This window comes from Myotis daubentonii, chromosome 7 (genome assembly GCF_963259705.1).
Source record: "Myotis daubentonii chromosome 7, mMyoDau2.1, whole genome shotgun sequence".
Lineage (NCBI taxonomy): Eukaryota > Metazoa > Chordata > Mammalia > Chiroptera > Vespertilionidae > Myotis > Myotis daubentonii.
Window position 1 is genome coordinate 2,717,956 of NC_081846.1, and position 20,174 is coordinate 2,738,129.

Genomic DNA, 20,174 nt, shown 5'->3' on the forward strand with positions numbered 1-20,174 from the left:
AGCTATGTAAAAACTATAATACTACTATATTAAGTTATGAGGAATGCAACAATGAGCTAGGACAGTTGACCTGGCTGGTCTTCACCTTGACCAGATCACAATGAAAACCAGATTCAAACTATAATCGGAGGACTGTTTAGTAAATAGGGAATGAAAGCAACAGAAATGGGTTTGGTGCTTTCCAGTGTCTTCATAGCTTCGGTTGTGCTAAAAAAATAGTCATTTGCCCCTCTTTTCCTTTGCTAAGAAATACCTTTTGATATGAAACATTCTTTTATTCATGGTAATACTGTCAAGCAGGTCTCATCTTTGGAAGATATTTTGCTCTTTGTTTGCTGAGTCATTATGCTTATTTCATAAATTTACCCTAAGATGATTTTAACCATTTTTATGTGTGCAGCTCAACAGTATTAAGTACATTCGTACTGTCGTGCAACCATCACAACCATCCATCTTCAAAACGTTTACATCTTCCCTAAATTTGTATCCATTAAACACTAATTCCCTATTACTGTGGGACCCTTTTCTCCCCACCTCCTCTGGCCTCTGGCAACCACCCCACCACTGTTTCTGTTTTTATGACTTTGACCATGAAAAGAAAACCATCATTTAGCAGCACTACATGTTGAACACTTGAGGTTTTAGTGACTGCCATTTACTTGCTTAATTTTTTGCCCCATGGCATTTATTATTACATTAAATGATATGTATTTATTTATTCATTTGTTATCTATTCTCCAGCTAGACTATAAGCACATAAGGGAAAGAACATGGTTTGTCTTGTTTACAAACTGTATCCACAATACCTGAAATAATATCTACAGCAAATATCTATTGAATAAATATTTTTAAAACACGGTGAAAGTGGGAAAAATAGCAGAAGGCCTGGATTAAAGCCAGATTTCTATCTCTGAAGTATGTGCAAAAATCGTAAGCCTTCGGAGATAAAGTTTAAAAATTAAGAAAAACAAAGTACTATTTTAAACTTTTTTTTTATTTTTACAAATTCAGTTGCTGAAAATACACCTTGAAAAATAACAGTATAACATCGATGACTGAATTTGGAGATTTTGCAATAATCCTGCACCAAAGAAAATTTTTATTGAAGTATTTAAAAATATACGGAAAAAAGAATACACAGGAAAAGACAAACATACAGAGGCATTATCATACAGCTGATTTCTAAAGTCAATACTTTTGAAATATAAAACAATTATCCCCAAAAGTCAGTTTACTGAAACAAACTGATTTTAAGTTGGTCTATAACTTTTCATTCAATTTTGTTTACAAATGGTCCTAGGGTTTTCAGTTTCATCCCATATCAGATCTGTTTTTTGGAAATATTTACTTCTCAAAGTTGTATATAGTTACTTCTTGCAATTAATGTCAGCAAATATAGGGAGCTTCTCTAGTCACAAGAATTCAGTATGGCTACTGCTCTGGAAATAGTTACCATATTGGGTTACCTACATGAAGACTCAAGTACTGAAAGTCCAAATATTGGGGAAAGTATGAGGACTGAGAGCAGGAGGACGAAGGAGAGATGGTATTATCTTTAACTGCAGACCTGCTGGAAAAGACTCCACTAATTACTTTGGTACTAGTGCTAGAGAAGCAGTTGCTGCCAGTCCACAAGTTGGCTATATAACTGCCCATTTTGTATTTCCTTTTCTAAAGAATGAATTAAATAATTAGATTGCTCAATCAAATAAGCAGAGACTTTTAAGTTACAATATAGTTTAACTGTGAAATAAATTATTTTATTTAATTGGTTTAGCAGCCTTCGGTCTGCAAAGGAAGCAAACCCCATTTTGTTTCAAAATTAGAAGGCTGACTCAGAGGCTGTTTGTAAGATGCCTAACTATCTTCTATCACCAGTCAGTCTTGAACATGGACCTTCGTGAACTCAGTAACTTAATCAATGTGAAAATGATCTCATCCCTCAACACACAATGTTGAGCCAGCAAAATGAGAAGAAAAAAAAGTACAAGGTAGGAATTGGCTTATATCCTCTTATACGGCACAAGAGGAATATATATGGCAATAAAAACAATCTACATTAGACTTGTAAGAGATGATTTTGGTGTACATGTAAGTTGGCTTAAACTGACCATAGCGGAATGATTGGAAAGTTTCTTCTCCTAACGTAATGCCCATTCATTATAAACTAAGCTGGTCTTAGTATCTGCTACACCCTCATTTTATAGCCATTTAACTTACAAGCTGGGCCTGCCCAGCCTCCCTCTAACGCCTCTCTTGAGAAAGGTACCAGATGCATTAAGCACAGGCAACCTCCCATAAGAATCTGCACTTCAAACAGCATATGAAGAACCAGCACTAGGCTCTCCAACGTAAATACCTCTCATTTCACACTATCATGGGAGCAGTTTACTGACCACTCCTTCCTTACAGGTGACTCAGCAGCTGTAAACGCTTTCCTTCAGTTCCAAAGCTTTTCAATACTTGTTAATTCCAAAAATCCGAACACCATGTAGCTGTGGCACTTTGGGAATCAGCACACTCAGGAGAGAAGCTGTGTTCAGCATGAAGTGAGTTGGGTCATACTTCGTATAGAAACTTGCCAGAAAATATCTGTAGAAATAAAAGTTAATATATTTAACGTCTAAAAATAAAATTACTTATAATGAAGGCATATGTGCACATTTTCACTTCTGCAATTCTGTTAAATGCATTTAATAAAATATGTTTGCTACTTAGCATCCTTTACGGCAGGCTTTCAAACAAGGGTTCATGTGCTCCCTGAAATTTCAGGTGGAGTTTTATATTTGTGTGTTTCCCAAGAGAAGATTCAGATCCAAAGATACATCATAGTCTCTAAGGCAGCGGTTCTCAACCTGTGGGTCGTGACCCCTTTGGCGGTCGAACGACCCTTTCACAGGGGTCGTCTAAGACCATCCTGCATATCAGATATTTACATGACGATTCATAACAGTAGCAACATGACAGTTATGAAGTAGCAACGAAAATAATTTTATGGTTGGGTCACCACATGAAGAACTGTATTTAAAGGGCCAGAAGGTTGAGAACCACTGCTCTACGGGTTCTGTGACCCACCAAAAGGTTAAGAACCACTACTGTGAAGTTGAGAAAAATGGGGTTAGTGCATCAGTATAATTAGTGTCTTTGAACAAAAGCAAATACTTGGTTGCCCTTTTTAATGGTCTCATTTCCATACTGTAGATAAACAAATCTACAACCAGTTTAACTGGAAACTTGAAAGACGCTGTTGTAAAATTTCAGTTGTTTTGCTATTAACTGAACATACACATACATATTCAAAGACACCCAACACCTGAGAATTTAACAAGCCTAACCCAACTGTAAGGCCATAAATCATCGAGTCAGAAAATCTAGTTTTACCCAAGCACTACATCAGAGCACAGACACATCATCTGGCCCCTAACAACAGTACCCTAATATAGACAAGATTTAGAGAATAAAATATCATAACTAAGAAGTTAGTTTGCATATGGGTGTTTTGTATTTTTAGAGCACACAGGAAAGTATTCTTACAGCTTTTCTCCTAAGTATTGTTGTTAGTTTCTCGTAAGGGAGATAACTGTTTAAATATGGTTAAAAAACAAAAGCTATTTTTAAATGACTAAAAATATCAGAGCTGTGCACATCATTTTCAGATCTAAATTAAGAAATTCTAGTGTTTTAAACTTACTTTACAAACTATATAGTCAGAAAATTCTTGAGAATAATCCATATTCCTTAATCTTTACTTTTAAATCCTTTCTTCCTGTTTTCATATACTTTAGCACTGTTTTCCTCCATTCAATGAACAAAATAGGATACCACTTGCATTTAGTAAGCTTATTTAATTTCCCATCATCATTATGGGTTTAATCTATAATCTGTCAGAAATAATAAATCTTCTCAGAATGTTTTCAACTTATCATACCATAGCATATGCCCCCTTTATGTCTTTTAATGCAATGGTCGCCAACCGGTGGTCCACGGACCACTCGTGGTCTGAAAGGTTGGCGACTGCTGTTTTAATGAACAAAAACTGCGTGTGTAGACTATATAAACATTACTTTACTATACAAAAAAACTAGACAGTCTTCCAAGGAGATGCAAAACCAAGTGGGAATCAGTGTGATAGTGTTTATTTGCCAAAGAATATTCTGGAAAGAGACCTGTATTAGAAGCCAGAAGTTTAGGGTTTCATCTGGGCTTTTGACTCCAACTACCTGCAAGATTTGGAGCAAGGCAATGCATCTGGGACTGTTTCTTTTAAAAATTTGGGCTAACAATTCACATCTCACCACCTGACAAATAATGATCAAATAAGAAAATGTCTTATTGTCACCAAATAGTATCAATGCTATATAGATGGTTTTAATGCTGTCTTTTCAGTTATGTAAGGAATTTAATTAGATGCCAGATATAAGGTTAAATGCTTTACAGATGTTATATCATTTAGTTCTTATAGTTGACTAGAGGCCCGGTATACGAAATTCGTGCACGGGGGTTGGGGTTCTCCTCAGCCCAGCTTGCACCCTCTCCAATCTGGGACCCCTCGGGGGATGTCCGACTGCTGGTTCCCAGGGATCGGGCCTAAATCGGCAGTCGGACATCCCTCTCACAATCCAGGGCCGCTGGCTCCTAACTGCTTACCTGCCTGACTGGTCGCCTCCAACTGCCCTTCCCCACCGGCCTCATCGCCCCCAACTGCACCCCCTGCCAGCCTGGTTGCCCCCCGCAGCCTGCTGTTCGGTCAGTCGTGACAGCCCCTGGCTTTTTATATATTAGGATGCCACAGGCTAGAATTTTATTTATGAGCAAATTAAACTGGCCAAGTGATCCAGGATTCAACCCAGGTCTACACTATCTTCTAGACCAGGGGTCCTCAAACGACAGCCCGCGGGCCACATGCAAATACAAATATTGTATTTGTTCCCGTTTTGTTTTTTTTACTTCAAAATAAGATATGTGCAGTGTGCATAGGAATTTGTTCATAGTTTTTTTTTAAACTATAGTCCGGCCCTCCAACGGTCTGAGGGACAGTGAACTGGCCCCCTGTTTAAAAAGTTTGAGGGCCCCTGGTCTAGACCAGTGATTTTCAACTGGTGTGCTTCAAGAATGTTTAAAACATGCAGTACCTCACTATTCAGTCAGGGGCAATGATCTCTTTTCCTAGATTCTCTAATAAAAAAATGTCAACAGCCAACAATAGCCACCTAGTGTGAATGAATCGAAAGTATACTTTTTTTGGTCAGATCGGCAAAAAAATATACATTTTGGCGTGCCACACAATTTTAGTAATAAACATGTTCCATGAGATGAAAAAGGTTGAAAATCACTGCTTAAAACCATGCTTTCTTTCCCAAGGAGTTTGAACATCCAAACAGGGCAGGTGGTCAATGAAGTATGTCTGAAACTGCCCAAGCCCTTGTTTAGAGAGATCAATCTGTAGTGGACTATAATAAGACTATGTGTTTAGTTTTCTTACAAGCAACTTATGAACATGAACTGGAACACATTTGACCTGTATATCCTAGAATGTCTAGGCATACTGATGGGCGTGGTCTGTTGTCTCCATATGCTACTGACTGAAGTGAAAACTGCTTTGTTACAGTTTGTTAAAGATTTTGCCTGCATTTTATATTTTATCTGAGGTAGCTATTTATTGACAGAAGTTTTTGTGTTTTTTCAAAAATATATTTTATTGATTTTTTTACAGAGAGGAAGGGAGAGGGATAGAGAGTTAGAAACATTGATGAGAGAAACATCGATCAGCTGCCTCCTGCACACTCCCTACTGGGGATGTGCCCGCAACCAAGGTACATGCCCTTGACCAGAATAGAACCTGGGACCCTTCAGTCCACAGGCCGACGCTCTATACACTGAGCCAAACCGGGTAGGGCTATTGACAGAAATTTTTAACAAAATATTATTTCTAATTCAAATTCAATCCAATAAAACAATAGCTGCCTCTCGTCTAATCCTCCTCATTCCTAAAAATTTCCACCACTTACAGAATTATTGGAGAAATTGTGAAAAACTTCCGTGAAGATGTAAACTGTACTCCATAGTCCAGTTGTTCCCAGTGAGTTAGGAGCCTTGCTCTGCCCTGGTCAGGAGTTTCAAAAGGTGTTCCCTTTACAGCGTGCAAAAACACATACATCCCCTGGAAAACACACACGGGAGCGTATCAGCAACAACACATACGAAAGCGGTATTGGTCAGTCAGCACTAAGATAGTTCCAGACCATTTGTGACAAAGTATAAGATTCACTTACAGCTCAAGTTTTAACCTTTCAGATTATTGTTTCCTCAGAGTACAATAAGACTTCCAGAGGCAGATAAATATCATTTGGTGAAAACTAGTGAAAAGTCAACCAAAAGTAACCTGCTTTCATCTTTTTTGAAGTTGAAAATAAACAAAAAGTATATCAGGGTAACTTTATATCATTACATTTAGATTTTCTTCTACGACCTTTCCTGTGAGGAAATAGGGTGACATTTTCCCCAATGGGCAGGAAAAGTTTATTGTGGCATATTAGTAAGTCTGATAATATATATAAAATAAAAAGACAAATTAGTAAATAATAGTCATAAACAAAATCTCTGTATCAGAAAAAATGGTTTTGAAAATATTTAACATTAGAACTGTCTTTGTCCCAATAGCTCTCTTCCAAAGCAACGGAGATGGTTTGATGTAGGCATAATGTTCAACTCAACTTGCTTTTAAAGTCACAACTGTGCCTAAAAGTGTATCTTTTGAAGTTTTAAAAAATAAACAAAATATTACTAAAAGCCAATGTGTTCAGTAATATGTTGAAATATCTAATTTTGTGATTGATTAGAAAAAAACAATGTATACTAGATTTTTTTTCCTTGTGATTATGATACCCAGTTAGATTGCTAGGTAGCACATCATTGCAGGATCCTATCTGAGGAACTGGTAATAATAAAGTCTAAATATTATGACAGCTTTTCCCACTCGAAGTCATAATGTGATGCCTTTTCTACTCCTACTTTCAACAAATATATGGAAAAAACACACAGGAAAAATTGGTGATTTGAAATTTTACATTAGTGCAGGTTAAGAGAGCCCTTGTTTTCAAAGCTTAGTCTACTTCCTATTCCATTAGGCAATTCAAAAGTTGTTTAGCTGCAATAACAGCTAAGCTATACAGTAATGATCATGTTCAACTGGATTTAACTCAACATACAGTAATAAGTTAAATGTCCGCACCACAGGACATGCGTGCGTATATGAATTGAACAGACACACAGCCTGAAAAACATCAATCTTCTGAGAGATGGTTAAGGGAAAAAGATGTACAAACAACCAGAGTGCAGGGCAGCAACTGTACAATCAGGGCACTCGGGAGATGCAGGGGAAAAGGTTCCTTGTTGCTGAGGCAACAGCCCGACGCTACCTTGTCAACTGCCTCATCCTTGAAGGCTCAGCTCAAATGACTACTCTTTTGTGCAGCCCTCCACAACAGCAATAACCTCTTGTCTGCGTGGTTGAATTTTATTGGTAATACTTTTATTATAGCACAATACATATATTGTGCTGGAGTTGTTTACATGATGTTTGTTTTCCCATTAGCCTGAATACGTCAGGAACAAGGGCTGGTATACAAAGTACTAGATATGACGCCAAGGTGACATTAAGCCAAGGTATGTTTATTCTGTTAGCGTAAGGGAAACATTTTCACGTGGGCTTTAAAGGAAAATATGAGACAGAAATTGTATGGTTTCAGAGTCTTAGGAGTATGTTGTTGTCTACTCTAGACCACATAATGTGTTAGAATTATCAAGAGACGAACAATCCTGGTTTTCTCATCAGTATTTAGGATATACGTAATATTCAGTTTATTGTATATATCATTTTCAATGAAAAAGAATAAAACCTTATCTGGCCATATATCTTCTACTCTTATCATCATTATTATTATTTTAAATATATTTTATTGATTTTTACAGAGTGTAAGGGAGAGGGATAGAGTTAGAAACATCCATGAGAGAGAAACATCGATCAGCTGCCTCCTGCACACCCACTACTGGGGATGTGCCCTCAACCAAGGTACATGCCCTTGACCGGAATCGAATCCGGGATCCTTCAGTCTGCAGGCCGACGCTCCATCCACTGAGCCAAACCCGTTAGGTCTACTCTACTATTTTTATTTTTAATAGTTTTTCTATGAAATTTTAGCAATTTATACCCACATCAAAAGAATTAGGGCCCTAACCAGTTTGGCTCAGTGGATAGAGCGTTGGCCTGCAGACTGAAGGATCCCAGGTTTGATTCTGGACAGGGTTGCGGATTTGATCCCCAGTGGGGGGCGTGCAGGAGGCAGCTGATCAATGATTCTCATCATTGATGTTTCTATCTCCCTCTCCCTTCCTCTCTCTGAAATCAATAAAAATATATTTAAAAAGAAAAGAATTAGGAAAAAATGTAGCTCATAGTTAGCCCTTAATAAATATTTACTGACTCAAAAAGAATTCTCATTCATTTTAAAAGCTAGGCAAAAAAATTGGCAAAGTATTAATACCTCTAAGGTGAACTGTAACACCGAAGAAAACCAGTCACTAAGGGGGCCCACTGCATGGTTTCTAACCAGGGATACCTGCCACTTAGGTCTACTTTCTGTATTTAAAAGCAATCAGCATGTAGTTCACATTTTTAATTGTTTTAATGTAGGCTATCTTCAAAAGAAACTTAAATTTGGAGTCACATAATTGCTACAGCTATGTCTGGTTAGGTAGGTTTTTAGTGTGGTGAACTGCGTCAGCAGTTTGTTCCCTACATGTTGTCAATTTCCTACCCTTTTCCACGGCCACATACGTACTGTGCCTCAATCTCAGTCAACCCAACTGAAAACATGGAGTAAGAGGACTTCTGAAGTACATTTAATACATATGTCATAGGAGAAGGAAAAACTACAGGACAACACAGACTAATTCAGCAAACACTGAAATAGGTATTGGGGATATAGAAATAAAAAATAACAATGATAAACTGCTAATTGTAAAACTATCATAAATACAAGAAAGCAGCGTGGTGTTTTGCAGCTTCCTGGAGGAGGTGATACTCGAGTAGAGTTTTCCAGAACAAGGAGGAATCAGGAAGAGCAGGAAGAAGGCAGGGCCATTAAATAGAAGAGCTTACATCAAGGCAGAAAGGTGAGAGCAAGACAATTTTCATCATTGTTACTACGTAGCTTGTGCCTGGAGATGGGCTGTAATAAACTGAGTTCCCTTTCTTGCCTCTCCAGTTACCAAAAGGTGTTGTATCCCACAAGGGACTTGGCATTTTACTTGGAATGTAACGGATCACTGAAGGATTTAAACAGTGTGACTTGAGCAGACATGCATTTCAAACTATCAAGCTGGAATGGAAGAAAGAGGAGCACCAAGGAGACCATTTATCTATTGCAGCGATTTTCAGCCTTTTTCAGCTCATGGCACACATAAGCTAATTACTAAAATTCCGCGGCACACCAAAAAATACATGTTTTGCCCATCTGATAAAAAAAAAGTATAATTTTGATTCATTCACATCGGACTATTGTTGTGTTGGCTGTTGTCTTTTTTATTTGACAATAAGGGAAAACAGATTAGTGCCCCTGACTAAATAAGCAGATACTGCATGTTTAAAAATTCTTCCCGCACACTGTTTGAAATGGCTGATCTTTTGGAGTAACTGACAGAAAAATAAGTGCATGATTTGCAGCAATGCCAGTGGGGACTAAGTGGAGAGGCAGTAAGGCAGAATGGGCACGGTTTGGCTGAATGAATAGGAAAATATAGGAAAGGGGGTGACCTGAAGACGGGGTGACCACATCTGCTAGTTCGCAAGGCGGCCCTGGCTTACACCTGTTCCATCGGAGCAGTTCATACTACAGTCCCTTTACCCTCCACACAGCCTGTTCGGATGATACTATATTAATCTCTTTTCCTCTGTCATCCAGCTGACTGGCTTGTAGGACAGTGGTGCCTTTAGATTAGGATCAAAGTCAAAGGACTAGATTGGGGGTAGTAAGAAATAGATCAGGAATGGGCTCAATTTATACTTGTTTGGTTTAAGGTGGAAGATGATCATTCTTCTAAAAGTAGAAATTGGAACTATGGAAGGATGAGGTAACTTAGAATATATAGCATAAGAAGAGATGAAGAAAAGAACCCTGGGGAAAGAAAGCAGGAAGTGCAAGAGGAAAGAGAAAAGATCAGAAATATATAGGAAAAAGCAATACCATGACCGCCAAAGGAAAAGAATTCCAATAGGAGGTATCTGATTAACGACGAATATTTCAGAGAAGTTACTATTTCAAAATGGTGTTTGCCCTACCAAAATCTGTCACTGAAAATGGACCAAATAAATGCACACCGGCATGTTTTTACCACATCACCCTTGTCCTCCTCTCGTCAACTTTAAATACTCTCTAGAAGTAAAATAAGTAATATTAATTTTTTAAATCTATTTCACATTTTACTGTCTTAATTTCCAAGGCTACATACATAATATGGTCAGCAGAGTTGATCAAATCTCTGATACTTTTGAGAGCTATCATATAATACAGAAGTGTGGTAATCAACTTGAAGAAGCTAAGGCACCATAAGGTCCTGAATCACATAAAATATGATTAAGCTCAAAATGTCTATACAGAAGTAGGAAAGTATACTTATAAAATTTAGAAATACTTAATAAGGATTGAAACAAAAAAATATTCATTAGACTCCAACTAGCCAAAAATATATTACTTCTTCTGAAGTATTCTGGTCAATCAATATAATGTAGTAGCCTGAATTACATTGTCTTTGAAATTTTTGCTAAAATGACCTACTATTTTCTAGATTCTAGAAAACCAATAGAAGGAAAAAAGTCTTACTTAGAAAAGGGCCCTATGTTTAAATATAAAGTGTAATAGAAAAATATATTCCCATTCCAGACACTAAAATCACTGAGCTGTACACACTTTAAATGGGTGACTTATATTATGTGAATTATATATCGTAAAACTGTTTAAAAAAAAACTAAATCGTGTGTTCTTCTTTATAAGAAAATTTTAAGCTTGTTAAAAAATTGTGTTTAAGTACAGGTAACATAAAATGTACCATTTTAGTCATTTTCTAAGTGTACCGTGGAGTGGTATAAGTGCATTCACATCGATAAGCCAACAGCTTCACCATCCATCTCCAGAACGCTGCATCTCCAGTTAAAACGCTCCCGTTAAACAGTAACTCCGCACCCTGGCCTCCCCACCCCTGCCCGTTAAGCCCTAGCTTCCCGTGCTCACGCGGTGCGTCCTTACCAGGTTGTGTATAACATTTGTCAAGGTCCAGGCCACGGGGACGCTGAAGAAGGGGATGCTGAGCAAGACGACGTGAAGCAAGCCCACGCCCAGGGCGTAGGTCAGCCATATCCCCCGGCTGTTCATGACCCGGGTGTTGGGGTTCACCTCGCTGTGGGCCACGCCAACGTTCATGTTTGCCCTGTAGGAAGCAGTGACATGGATCAGCACGGACACAGCTGGAACCTAAATAACCCCAATTCTGACGTGATCAAGTAAGAGTCGATAACCAGGATTATTCTTTTCCTAGTTGTTCTGACACGGAACAAACACACCCTCTCGAATATGCTCCTTGCAGGTGCTGACAAAGGCAGTCAAGAATTCTTACCATCTGACTTGATGGTAAGACAAACAAGACTTGTTTTTATAGTTCTTGTGGAAAAAACAAACAGTTAAAACCCCTTTCCTAATGACAACGTGTCTTCTAGCATGCTGGTTTTACTAAATGAGATAACGGGCAGGAAAGCTCAAACTGAGAGAGAACCTATATTTTCTTACGCGTGAGAGCAAAGTGAACACTCAGGAGCTCAACTGATCAACACAATCAGTTAATACAAAGAAGCAACGCTGACCCAGCCAGTCTGCTGTCGTCAGACTCCTACCTGACGTCAGACTCCTACCTGACGTCAGACTCCTGACGTCACGCCGTGCCCACAAAGGGCGTCAGAGTTCAAGTCACTCCGAGGAGGGCACGGGGAGGACAGAGCCGGTGGGCAAGCTGCCTGGTCCAGGGCTCAGGCGTTTCCCACCCGCAGGACACAGTCAGGTCCAAGCAACAGCCTCCTGTCAATGCTGTCACTCAAAGGCAATCAGCTTCTTCCTTTCGTTTTTTTAGGTTTTTCCTTTTCCCTTTTGCGTTCAAGATGAACCCCGAAGGGTGAGCGGACAAGTTCCCAGTTGTTTTAACCATGATGTTTGCTTGGGCCTCAGACTCGCCTAGACAGAATAAGACTGCCCTGCAGAAGGCCCGTCGCCCCGGGAAGGACCGACCGACCGACAGTGCGGCCGGAGGGGAGGGGAGTCGGCTGACACTGAACCGGCGGATCTGAAGGCATAAACCCTTTCCGTGACAGAGCCGGCATCGAGAGGGGCTTTCTCACAACCACCCACAAGTGTTTCCGGGGCCCTCCCAAAACAGACCCTCTGGGAGAACGCGGGGCAGCCGGGCTCCCGCGACGACAGCTGGTGACGCCGACACGCAGCGAAGCCTCGAGTTGGCACCTGCAAGTCTCGTCCCGACACCCCGGCACCGCACGGTCTCTGTGGGGGGACAGACCCCGCTCGGACGCCGTTCCCACTGCCTGTGTGTGTGGGGGGGGGGTGTTCCAAAGACGCCCCAAATGCTGCCTGCGCTGCCAGGGCGGGGGGCGGCCCTTCCAGGGTTCGGAGCCTTCCGGGGGGGCTGCGGTGACGCGGGATTCACGCGGAGAAGGCCTCCCCGCGCGGCCCCGAGGGCGCCGTGGTGCGGCGGGGAGAGCCTCCCCTCCCGCCACCCAGGGCCCCGCCCGCCCGAGGCCCCGGTGAGCGCCCTCCGCCCGGCACCCAGCGCCCCGCCCGCCCGAGCCCCCGGGGAGGGACCCCGCCCGGCACCCAGCGCCCCGCCCGCCCGAGCCCCCGGGGAGGGACCCCGCCCGGCACCCAGCGCCCCGCCCGCCCGAGCCCCCGGGGAGGGACCCCGCCCGGCACCCAGCGCCCCGCAGCCCCAGCCCGCCCGAGCCCCCGAAGACCGGCTCCACGATCGCCGCCGCCGCCGCACCCCCTCCGCCCCTTTCCTCTCCGAGCGGCACGTCCGTCACGGCCGAGGCCCGAGGACACGTCCCGGGTGCGAGCCTCGCTCAGAGGCGGCACCGCCAGCCACAAAGGGCGCGCGGAGGCGGCCGGCGCCCACGGCTCCTGGATGCCCCCCTGGGCTGCATCCCCGCCGCCCGCAGCAGCCCGCCCGCGGCCGCCGTCGGCTCCCACTCACCCTCCACCACACGCCCGGCGGTAGACGCGGAGAAGGACCGGCTCCGCGACGTCGCGTGTTCCCGCAGCCAAACGCCAGCGGTCGGCTCCCAAGCAACGCAGCCCCGCTCAGCTCGCGGAAGCGCTCGGCGCCGGACGCGCTGCCCGCGGATTGGCTGCGCGCGGTGCCAATCCTACGCTCGGGGGGCGGGACTAGGGCCACGCGCCTGCGCCTGCGCCCGCCCCCTCCCTGCGCGCGCGCGCCGAGGGCAAATCCGGCGTCCGCGAGGCCGGGCGTGGGCTGCGGGCGGGACGGCGGCTGGTGGCTGGTCGTGGCCCACGTCGCGCGAGCGAGAAGGTAGTGTCGTGTGGCTCCCGGGCACTCACTCGTGTGCTCTTGTGGGCTCGGGCCCCTCCCCTCGGCTCGCCCTGGCCCGCGCGCGAGCGCCCTTCCCCCAGGCCGGGCGGGAAGCAGACGAGCCGGGCCGCGGGCGCACGCACCTGGGCTCCTCCGGGGGAGTGGCGGCCTGGGTCTGCCCCGGCCGAATCGTGTGCTGGCCTCCGTGGCCGCCGGTTCCCCGGTTCCCCAGGCCCGCGGCGTCGTTGGCCGGCCCGGCGGCCTGGCAGCTGGCGGCGCGGTGTGTGCTGTGTGTGGCGCCCGGCGGGCGAGCGGGGCGCGCACCCTCTTCAGTGCCGGCTTTTCCCGCGCCGGCGGCTCCTGGTTCCCATGCGGAGGAGATGGGGGTGCGAAGCGTTGGTTTCCCTCTGAGAACCGAGGGGAGAATGGAGAGTCTTGGGAGCCATGATTTGAAACCGCGTTACATGACTTGGCCGCGCACAAAGCTTGGGATGCGCATCGCCGAGGTCGCTGTCAGCAACACGTCGAAGGTGGTGTTCGGGAATGATGACTCTAGATTAGATATAGATATAGATATAGATATAGATATAGATATATCCTATATTATAACAGCCTATTATGCAGATTGTCCCCTTGTCCGGGAGTTCGACCAGGGGGCGGGGAGCTGGCCAACCTCAGCACTGGGCCTCTAGTTTTATATATTTTGCATACACACACACACACACACACACCTTGTGCATTTCCGTTGGCTCTGTGGACAGTTGTGTTAGACTTCCTATGTCCGTTAAATAAACCTTTTCACTGTGTTGGTCTCTGACTTCCGCTTCGTGTCGGGCCAGCGCTGCCCTCCTTGACGGTCAGGGCGGGCGTTCCCCTCCGCACCCCCGGCCCCCCCCCCCCCCCCACCACACACACCTGCAGGCGGAGTCCTGGCGCCCCCGGGATCCCGGCTGGGACCTGCACGCCCGCCCGATACCCACCCTCCACGTTTCCAAAGGTGGCGCTGGAGGCACGCGCCGTGTCAGGCTCGCCGTGTTGCAGAGCTTCTGCGAAGGGATGGCGATGAACACAAAACCTCTGTCCTCGAGACCCCTGCGCCATGGAGGGGACCCATGGAGGGGACGGAGAAGCGGGGGCCGGAGCCACCTGTGAGGGGTGTGGGGCGGGCGTGAGCGAGAGGCGCTGGGGGATGGAGAGGAAGGAAGCTTCCAGGGCCGGTGGGCCCTGAACCACAGCTGGAGGGGGTGAGCCCTTGGGAGCCTGGAGAGCAGCGGGCTGGGATTCGATAGAGGCCCAGCTGCCAGGGCGTTTGCACTGCACCTGGTTAGTGGTTGGGAATCTTTATAGCATTTCGACTGGGGAAGAAACATGAAATTTAAGTTACAGGCAGAAAACCCTACAGGTGATTGAGACTCGAGGCGAAATGCCTGCTAGGTGGTTATTGCAAAGTACAAGGGTGCAATTTTGAGGGGCCGAGCAGAGGCAGTAGCTGCAGCTGTAGGTCTAGAAAGGAGAGGACTCCTTTGAGAAACGTTTAAGCCGTGGGAGAGAGGACTTGGTGGCAAGGTGTCGAGAGTAAGGAGCACTTCTAGGGCGCCGGCAGGGTTTCTAGTTTTGTCTTGTGAGAGGAGCATGGCCTTCGGAGGCCGACACGCCCAGGTGTGCAGGTGTGTGTCTGTCACTTGCTATTTGTGTGACCTTAGACGCGTTACTACGCTTTTAAACCTAATCTGAGATAGAAGAATGATAATACACATGTGGTGGTTGTGAGGACTAAATGGGGTTTTACGTATATAATAGGTTATATAAAAGGCGGTTTATGTATATAGAAGGTTAACGAGAGGAAGATTCTGAGATCCGTTTGGGAGGCGTGCGGTGTAGGATGCCTGCAGGTCATCTCGGGGATGGTGTTTAGAAGGTATTAGAAGGCCCTGCCTTGGGTTCAGGACAGAGTCTGTGAGGAGATACAGGTGAGGTAAGGGAGGCCTAATGGAGGCCAGTGAAAACAGTGTGTCAGGGAATGAGGGGAGGCAGCCATCACGGGCTGGGAGAGGGAGCTTTATCTTACGTTGGCTTTGGGGAGCCCACGACTTGAATGTTTTCAGCAGAGTCGTGTAAAGGGTAGTTACCTGACATGTCTGGGATCTGAGTAGTTCGGATCAATGGTAATTTGCCGGCGCTGATGGGGGCTGATGGTAGACGGATGAATGAGTACTCTGACACGTATCTGAAAGAGAGGCCACAGGCTAGTTGGCATAAAGAGCCAAAAAAGCCCCGATTGCCTGCCTCCTTAGGCTTTTATTGTCACAACAGCTTAAACTGAGACTAACCTCTAGATACAATCAGCAGGGTAAGCATCCTTGAGAAAACACCTGCATCTTAGTGTCTTTCAAACCGGGACGTTTGAAGTCTAAACATAAAGTTTCTGGTAAACGCCTGGGGCTCCGACCTGTGTGGAAAAGTCCAGGCGCAGTCTGCCGCCTTCGGCAAGGTCCCCAGAGGCCTCTGACCTTCCAGGGAATCCTCCTTACAGACTTCCCAACCACCCAGGCTTCCCCACAGTAATTTTAGGTTCAGGAGATCCGAACTCCAAAAGAGCTCAGTCATTTAAAAAGACACTGTAACTCATCAAAACATACGATGACTAATGTTTCCGTGCATCCCAAAGCGACGGCAACCCTGGCCATTCACAGCCGGCAGATCGCAGGCCACAGTTGTGCTTACCCTTCTTCAGTTATTACCATACCGGGATTTACCTACTCATTCTCTGTGCCTTTGTCTTATAAAACGGAGATGATGATGGCATCTATGTCAAAGAGTGTTAAGACGTAAGTTACTTAATACTGTATGTGCTTGCAATAGAGCCTGGCATACAGTGAGTCTCCATAAATGTGAGCTGCTATTATTATTGATGTTGCTATTAGTTCTGATGGGAATGCTTAAGTTTTTATTCTTACAACTTTCATTTTTATCTTCTAGGTACTCTACTAAAAGCTAGAATGAAACAGTTACCTACAGCAACGGTTCGCCTCCTTTCAAGCTCCCAGATAATCACGTCAGTGGTCAGTGTTGTAAAAGAGCTCATTGAAAACTCCTTGGATGCCGGGGCCACAAGCATAGATGTCAAACTGGTGAGTGTCCCTGAGAAGCCAAAGACCTTTAAAGCAAAAAGGGACAGATATTTTCTCCTTACAGCTGTTACCTTTTCAGTAAATTATTCATAGGACATTGTATCCTTTGTTTTGTTTAAGAATAAATTCTCAAAAATAAATTGTGATTTAAATCGACATTAGTAACACTAAAGGAAATTATAAAAAACACACAAAAACTTCATATTTAGGACTCCATTACATGAATTTAATTTGTATTTCCTAATAATAATTTATTCTAGGTTATTGACATATACTATACTTATTTATGTATTCTTATTTGCATTTTATTTTTTACCTAATCTTATTTCAAACTATTTTCTTTGTTGCTTCATGGTTTTCACATTTTTTAATTTAAGTGCTATATATTAAATAATTTGAGTTAACATGACATGACACTCATGATTTATTATAGTTATTTTGCATGTCTACCTCCCCTGTTATAAATTACTAGCTCATAGAGGTAAGGACTATATATATTTTTTTTTTTCATTTTTTTTGTGTCCCTGTACCTAGCCAGTCCTGCTACATAAAAGGTGAGTAAATAGTATATAAATAGTGTATAGATGGTGAATAAAATTTTGTTTGAGCAAATGAATACATTTTTGTAGTTTCCTAATTATCAGATATTTACATTATTTCAAGTATTACAGTATTAGAAGTAATACTAATATTTTTGTAGGAAAAGAAACCTACCCTTTTCATGTATATAATTATATATATAAAAGCCCAGCAACTGGACCGGCGGAATGACCAGAACGGCTGGTGGCTATGACGTGCACTGCAGCAGCCAATCAGCCCCCAACACCCCTGATTGGGGGCGGGGCCAGCTGGACAATTGCCCTCTGCCCCTCCCCTCTGCCAGCCTGGCCTGATGGGCCCCCATTAGGGGGGGCCAGCCAGACCCCACCTGTGCATGAATTCGTGCACTGGGCCTCTAGTATCTTATAAAATTCTTATAAAAACTCTGTGTATTAACTACTACTATACCCATTATACAAATAATAAGGTTCTGAGAACTTGCCCAAAGGCATGTAATTTGTAAATAGGGAAGCTGAGATTGGAATTCAGATCTTTCTGACTCAAACCCGTTCAAGATCTTTCCCACATGCCAGTGACTCTCATAGTGTTTGGGTGCATCATCACAATTTAAGGAGTTTGTTAAAACAGCTACTGGGCCCCAGAATTTCAGATTCTCGGTGGGACCAAAAAATTTGCATTTCTAACAGATTTCTAGTTGATGCTGAGAATGGCTATTCTGTACCATATGGAACCTGTTTTTAAATATAAGCTTTATAAACATGAAAAAAATTATTAAACCCAAAGAAAGACAATTTATTTTTCTTGGACATTTTCTATATTCACTTTAGTCTGATTCTATTACAACTAATAGTAATTAAGTAGTACTAGATAATTATATCGAATGTATTTCACTTAAGAATCTTAGGCAGACAAACATCTTGTTCTTAAAGTTCTCTGGAAGGAAAATATCTTTGCCATCATTATTCTGAACTCTATTTCAGGTAAATTTTTTATCTCTCTTTCATTTATCTCTTCTGGAGAATTTTCTTGTCCTTTCATTTGGGGGTTGTTTCTTTGTCTCCTCATTTTGGCTGCCTATTTGGGTTTGTGACTGTGTATTAGGTAGATCTGCTACACCTCTCAGTCTCTAGTGCAGAACAGTGTCAAACACTGTTTCTGACTAATTATATTAGGCAAAGACTCAAAGCCTCCAGAGACCACCTCTGCCTGCAGACTGACTGGATTCAGTCTTGATTAACCCTTAGGCAATCATCCTCAGGTGTGGTGAGAGTTTTTCCAACAGGTTGGGGCAATTGCTTCTGCCTGGAGGCTAATTGTTATTTTCAGTCTCTTAATGGACCTCAGAAACTCCACTCCAGGGGCACAGACAATAGGGTGAGTCAAGTGTCTTCCCCCCAGGCAAAACCACCGGTCTCTATGCGGTTTTGGAAAACAGTTTTTAAAAGTCATGTTATGCAAGGGGGAGGGAGATCAATGGGGGAAAAAGGAGACATATCTAATACTATATATAATATTTTAAACAATAAAGAATTTTTTTTAAATGTCACGTTATAAAGCCAACAGAAGTCCTCTTACAAAAGTAAATGAAAGTACACATTTTTAACTGGCTATGTATTTTAATCCCTTGAGATTTATCAGCTTCTTTTTGTTTGCTTTGTAGAGTTTTTAAATAACTGTGTTGCTATAGAAAATAAGGCCTGTTTTATTATGGTTTCATGCAATAGTAACTATACTGGCTAGGAATGTTTTCCTAATTAGTTAAGCAGATAATATTTTTTGAAACATTTAAGTGGATCTTTGTGTTCTTTTTCTCAGATGACTAGAGTTCTTATTTATATTTAAAGTTTTGCATTTCTGTAGTTAATGATTTTCTATAAAAAACAGACCAGCTATTCCCTGGATAATTTAATTTTAAATTGGAAAGAGCTGAGGAACTAAATTTGGATGTCTCCCCCAATACCTTTCATATATATTTTATCCAAAAAGTACTGGCATAAAAGTATTAAATAATTTTAGACTGTTAAAAAGATATGATACCATTTTAAATACCAGAGTCTTTATAAATGTAGGAAGATTTTTTTCCCTTTAAAATTTGCATCTATGGCCATACACATAAAACTTTGTGAAGTCAAGTTTATCATAGAAGTTTAGTACCAAATTTAGAATGTAGCATTCATAGAAAGTGTGATCACTTTAGGAATTTAGATTTTTTTGTTATGTATACATATTTTTAGTATTAGCTAAGAGTGCTAAGCTATGAATTGAGGGTTTTTTCCCTTGATTTTTCAAATTAAAAACTCACTGAGATTGCCAAATTAGGTATATTTTCTCAGCAGTTCCTGTTAGGTAACTATGCAGAAAGAAATTTAAAGTTGTAATGTAAATATTTAAACTCCTTATTGAACAAGTAGTTAAAGGGATAAAGTATTAAAAATCAGGTTGAATAATGATAATTGCTAGACTCTTGGTGGGTGTTGTTTTTGATGGTTATGGTGTTATTTTGTTTGAGAGATTACATGTACAAAGGTATTTGTAATTTAGAAGAACTTTCTGCTTTAGTCAAGTTTAAACATAAATTTAAACATAAATACCTATGATACTGAGGCAATTCAAGAGAACCTTAAAGATGAAACTGATTTTACAGTTGAATCTGAGTCCTGGGAAAATGAGGGACTTGCCCATTGTACCATAACTAGGAGTTAGTAGACTTAAGGAATTAAACTCTTCCTTAAGATTAAGTTTCCATAAGAGGTACATAAATGACAATGTTATTTCACTTGTGTTTCTGTTTCTAAACATTGTAACAGTTAAATGTCTTAAGATACTAAAAGTATTTTT

The 20,174-nt window shown here is 42.6% G+C and overlaps 2 protein-coding genes across 18 annotated transcripts in view; one reads left to right on the plus strand and one right to left on the minus strand.

The window, feature by feature from the left end:
* Positions 1-1,079: 1,079 nt before the first annotated feature.
* ORMDL1 (ORMDL sphingolipid biosynthesis regulator 1) lies at positions 1,080-13,448 on the minus strand. Of its 3 annotated transcripts, none has more exons than XM_059702563.1 (5): positions 13,309-13,442; positions 12,483-12,602; positions 11,304-11,484; positions 6,009-6,160; positions 1,080-2,592 (listed from the first exon to the last, which is right to left on the minus strand). In XM_059702563.1, the coding sequence occupies exons 3-5, from the start codon at positions 11,475-11,477 to the stop codon at positions 2,457-2,459; spliced, it is 462 nt and encodes a 153-aa protein (XP_059558546.1). In that variant the 5' UTR covers positions 11,478-11,484; positions 12,483-12,602; positions 13,309-13,442; the 3' UTR covers positions 1,080-2,456. The 3 variants fall into 3 exon arrangements, with proteins under 3 accessions (XP_059558546.1, XP_059558543.1, XP_059558544.1); XM_059702560.1 differs by having other exon boundaries at positions 12,483-12,600; positions 13,305-13,421; XM_059702561.1 differs by lacking the exon at positions 12,483-12,602 and having other exon boundaries at positions 13,309-13,448.
* A 53-nt stretch (positions 13,449-13,501) lies between these two features.
* The window catches only part of PMS1 (PMS1 homolog 1, mismatch repair system component), an 83,973-nt gene continuing 77,300 nt past the window's right edge, over positions 13,502-20,174 (plus strand). For 12 of the 15 annotated variants that reach the window (XM_059702541.1, XM_059702542.1, XM_059702539.1 and 9 more), the window contains exons 1-2: positions 13,503-13,644; positions 16,624-16,775. In XM_059702541.1, coding sequence (XP_059558524.1) covers positions 16,644-16,775 — 132 coding nt within the window. In that variant the 5' untranslated portion in view covers positions 13,503-13,644; positions 16,624-16,643. Of the gene's footprint in view, positions 13,645-13,834; positions 14,175-16,623; positions 16,776-20,174 lie in introns of those variants that run through there. The other 3 variants (XM_059702547.1, XM_059702554.1, XM_059702540.1) reach the window with 2 other exon arrangements.

Excerpts from the sequence above, each read along its gene's own strand:
- ORMDL1 (XM_059702561.1), bottom strand. The coding sequence starts at position 11,477 with ATGAACGTTGGCGTGGCCCACAGCGAGGTGAACCCCAACACCCGGGTC. Across the intron at positions 6,161-11,303 it reads CAAATGTTATACACAACCTG|GGGATGTATGTGTTTTTGCA; the intron begins GTAAGGACGCAC and ends TGTGTTTTCCAG. Across the intron at positions 2,593-6,008 it reads ACAATTTCTCCAATAATTCT|ATATTTTCTGGCAAGTTTCT; the intron begins GTAAGTGGTGGA and ends TTATTTCTACAG.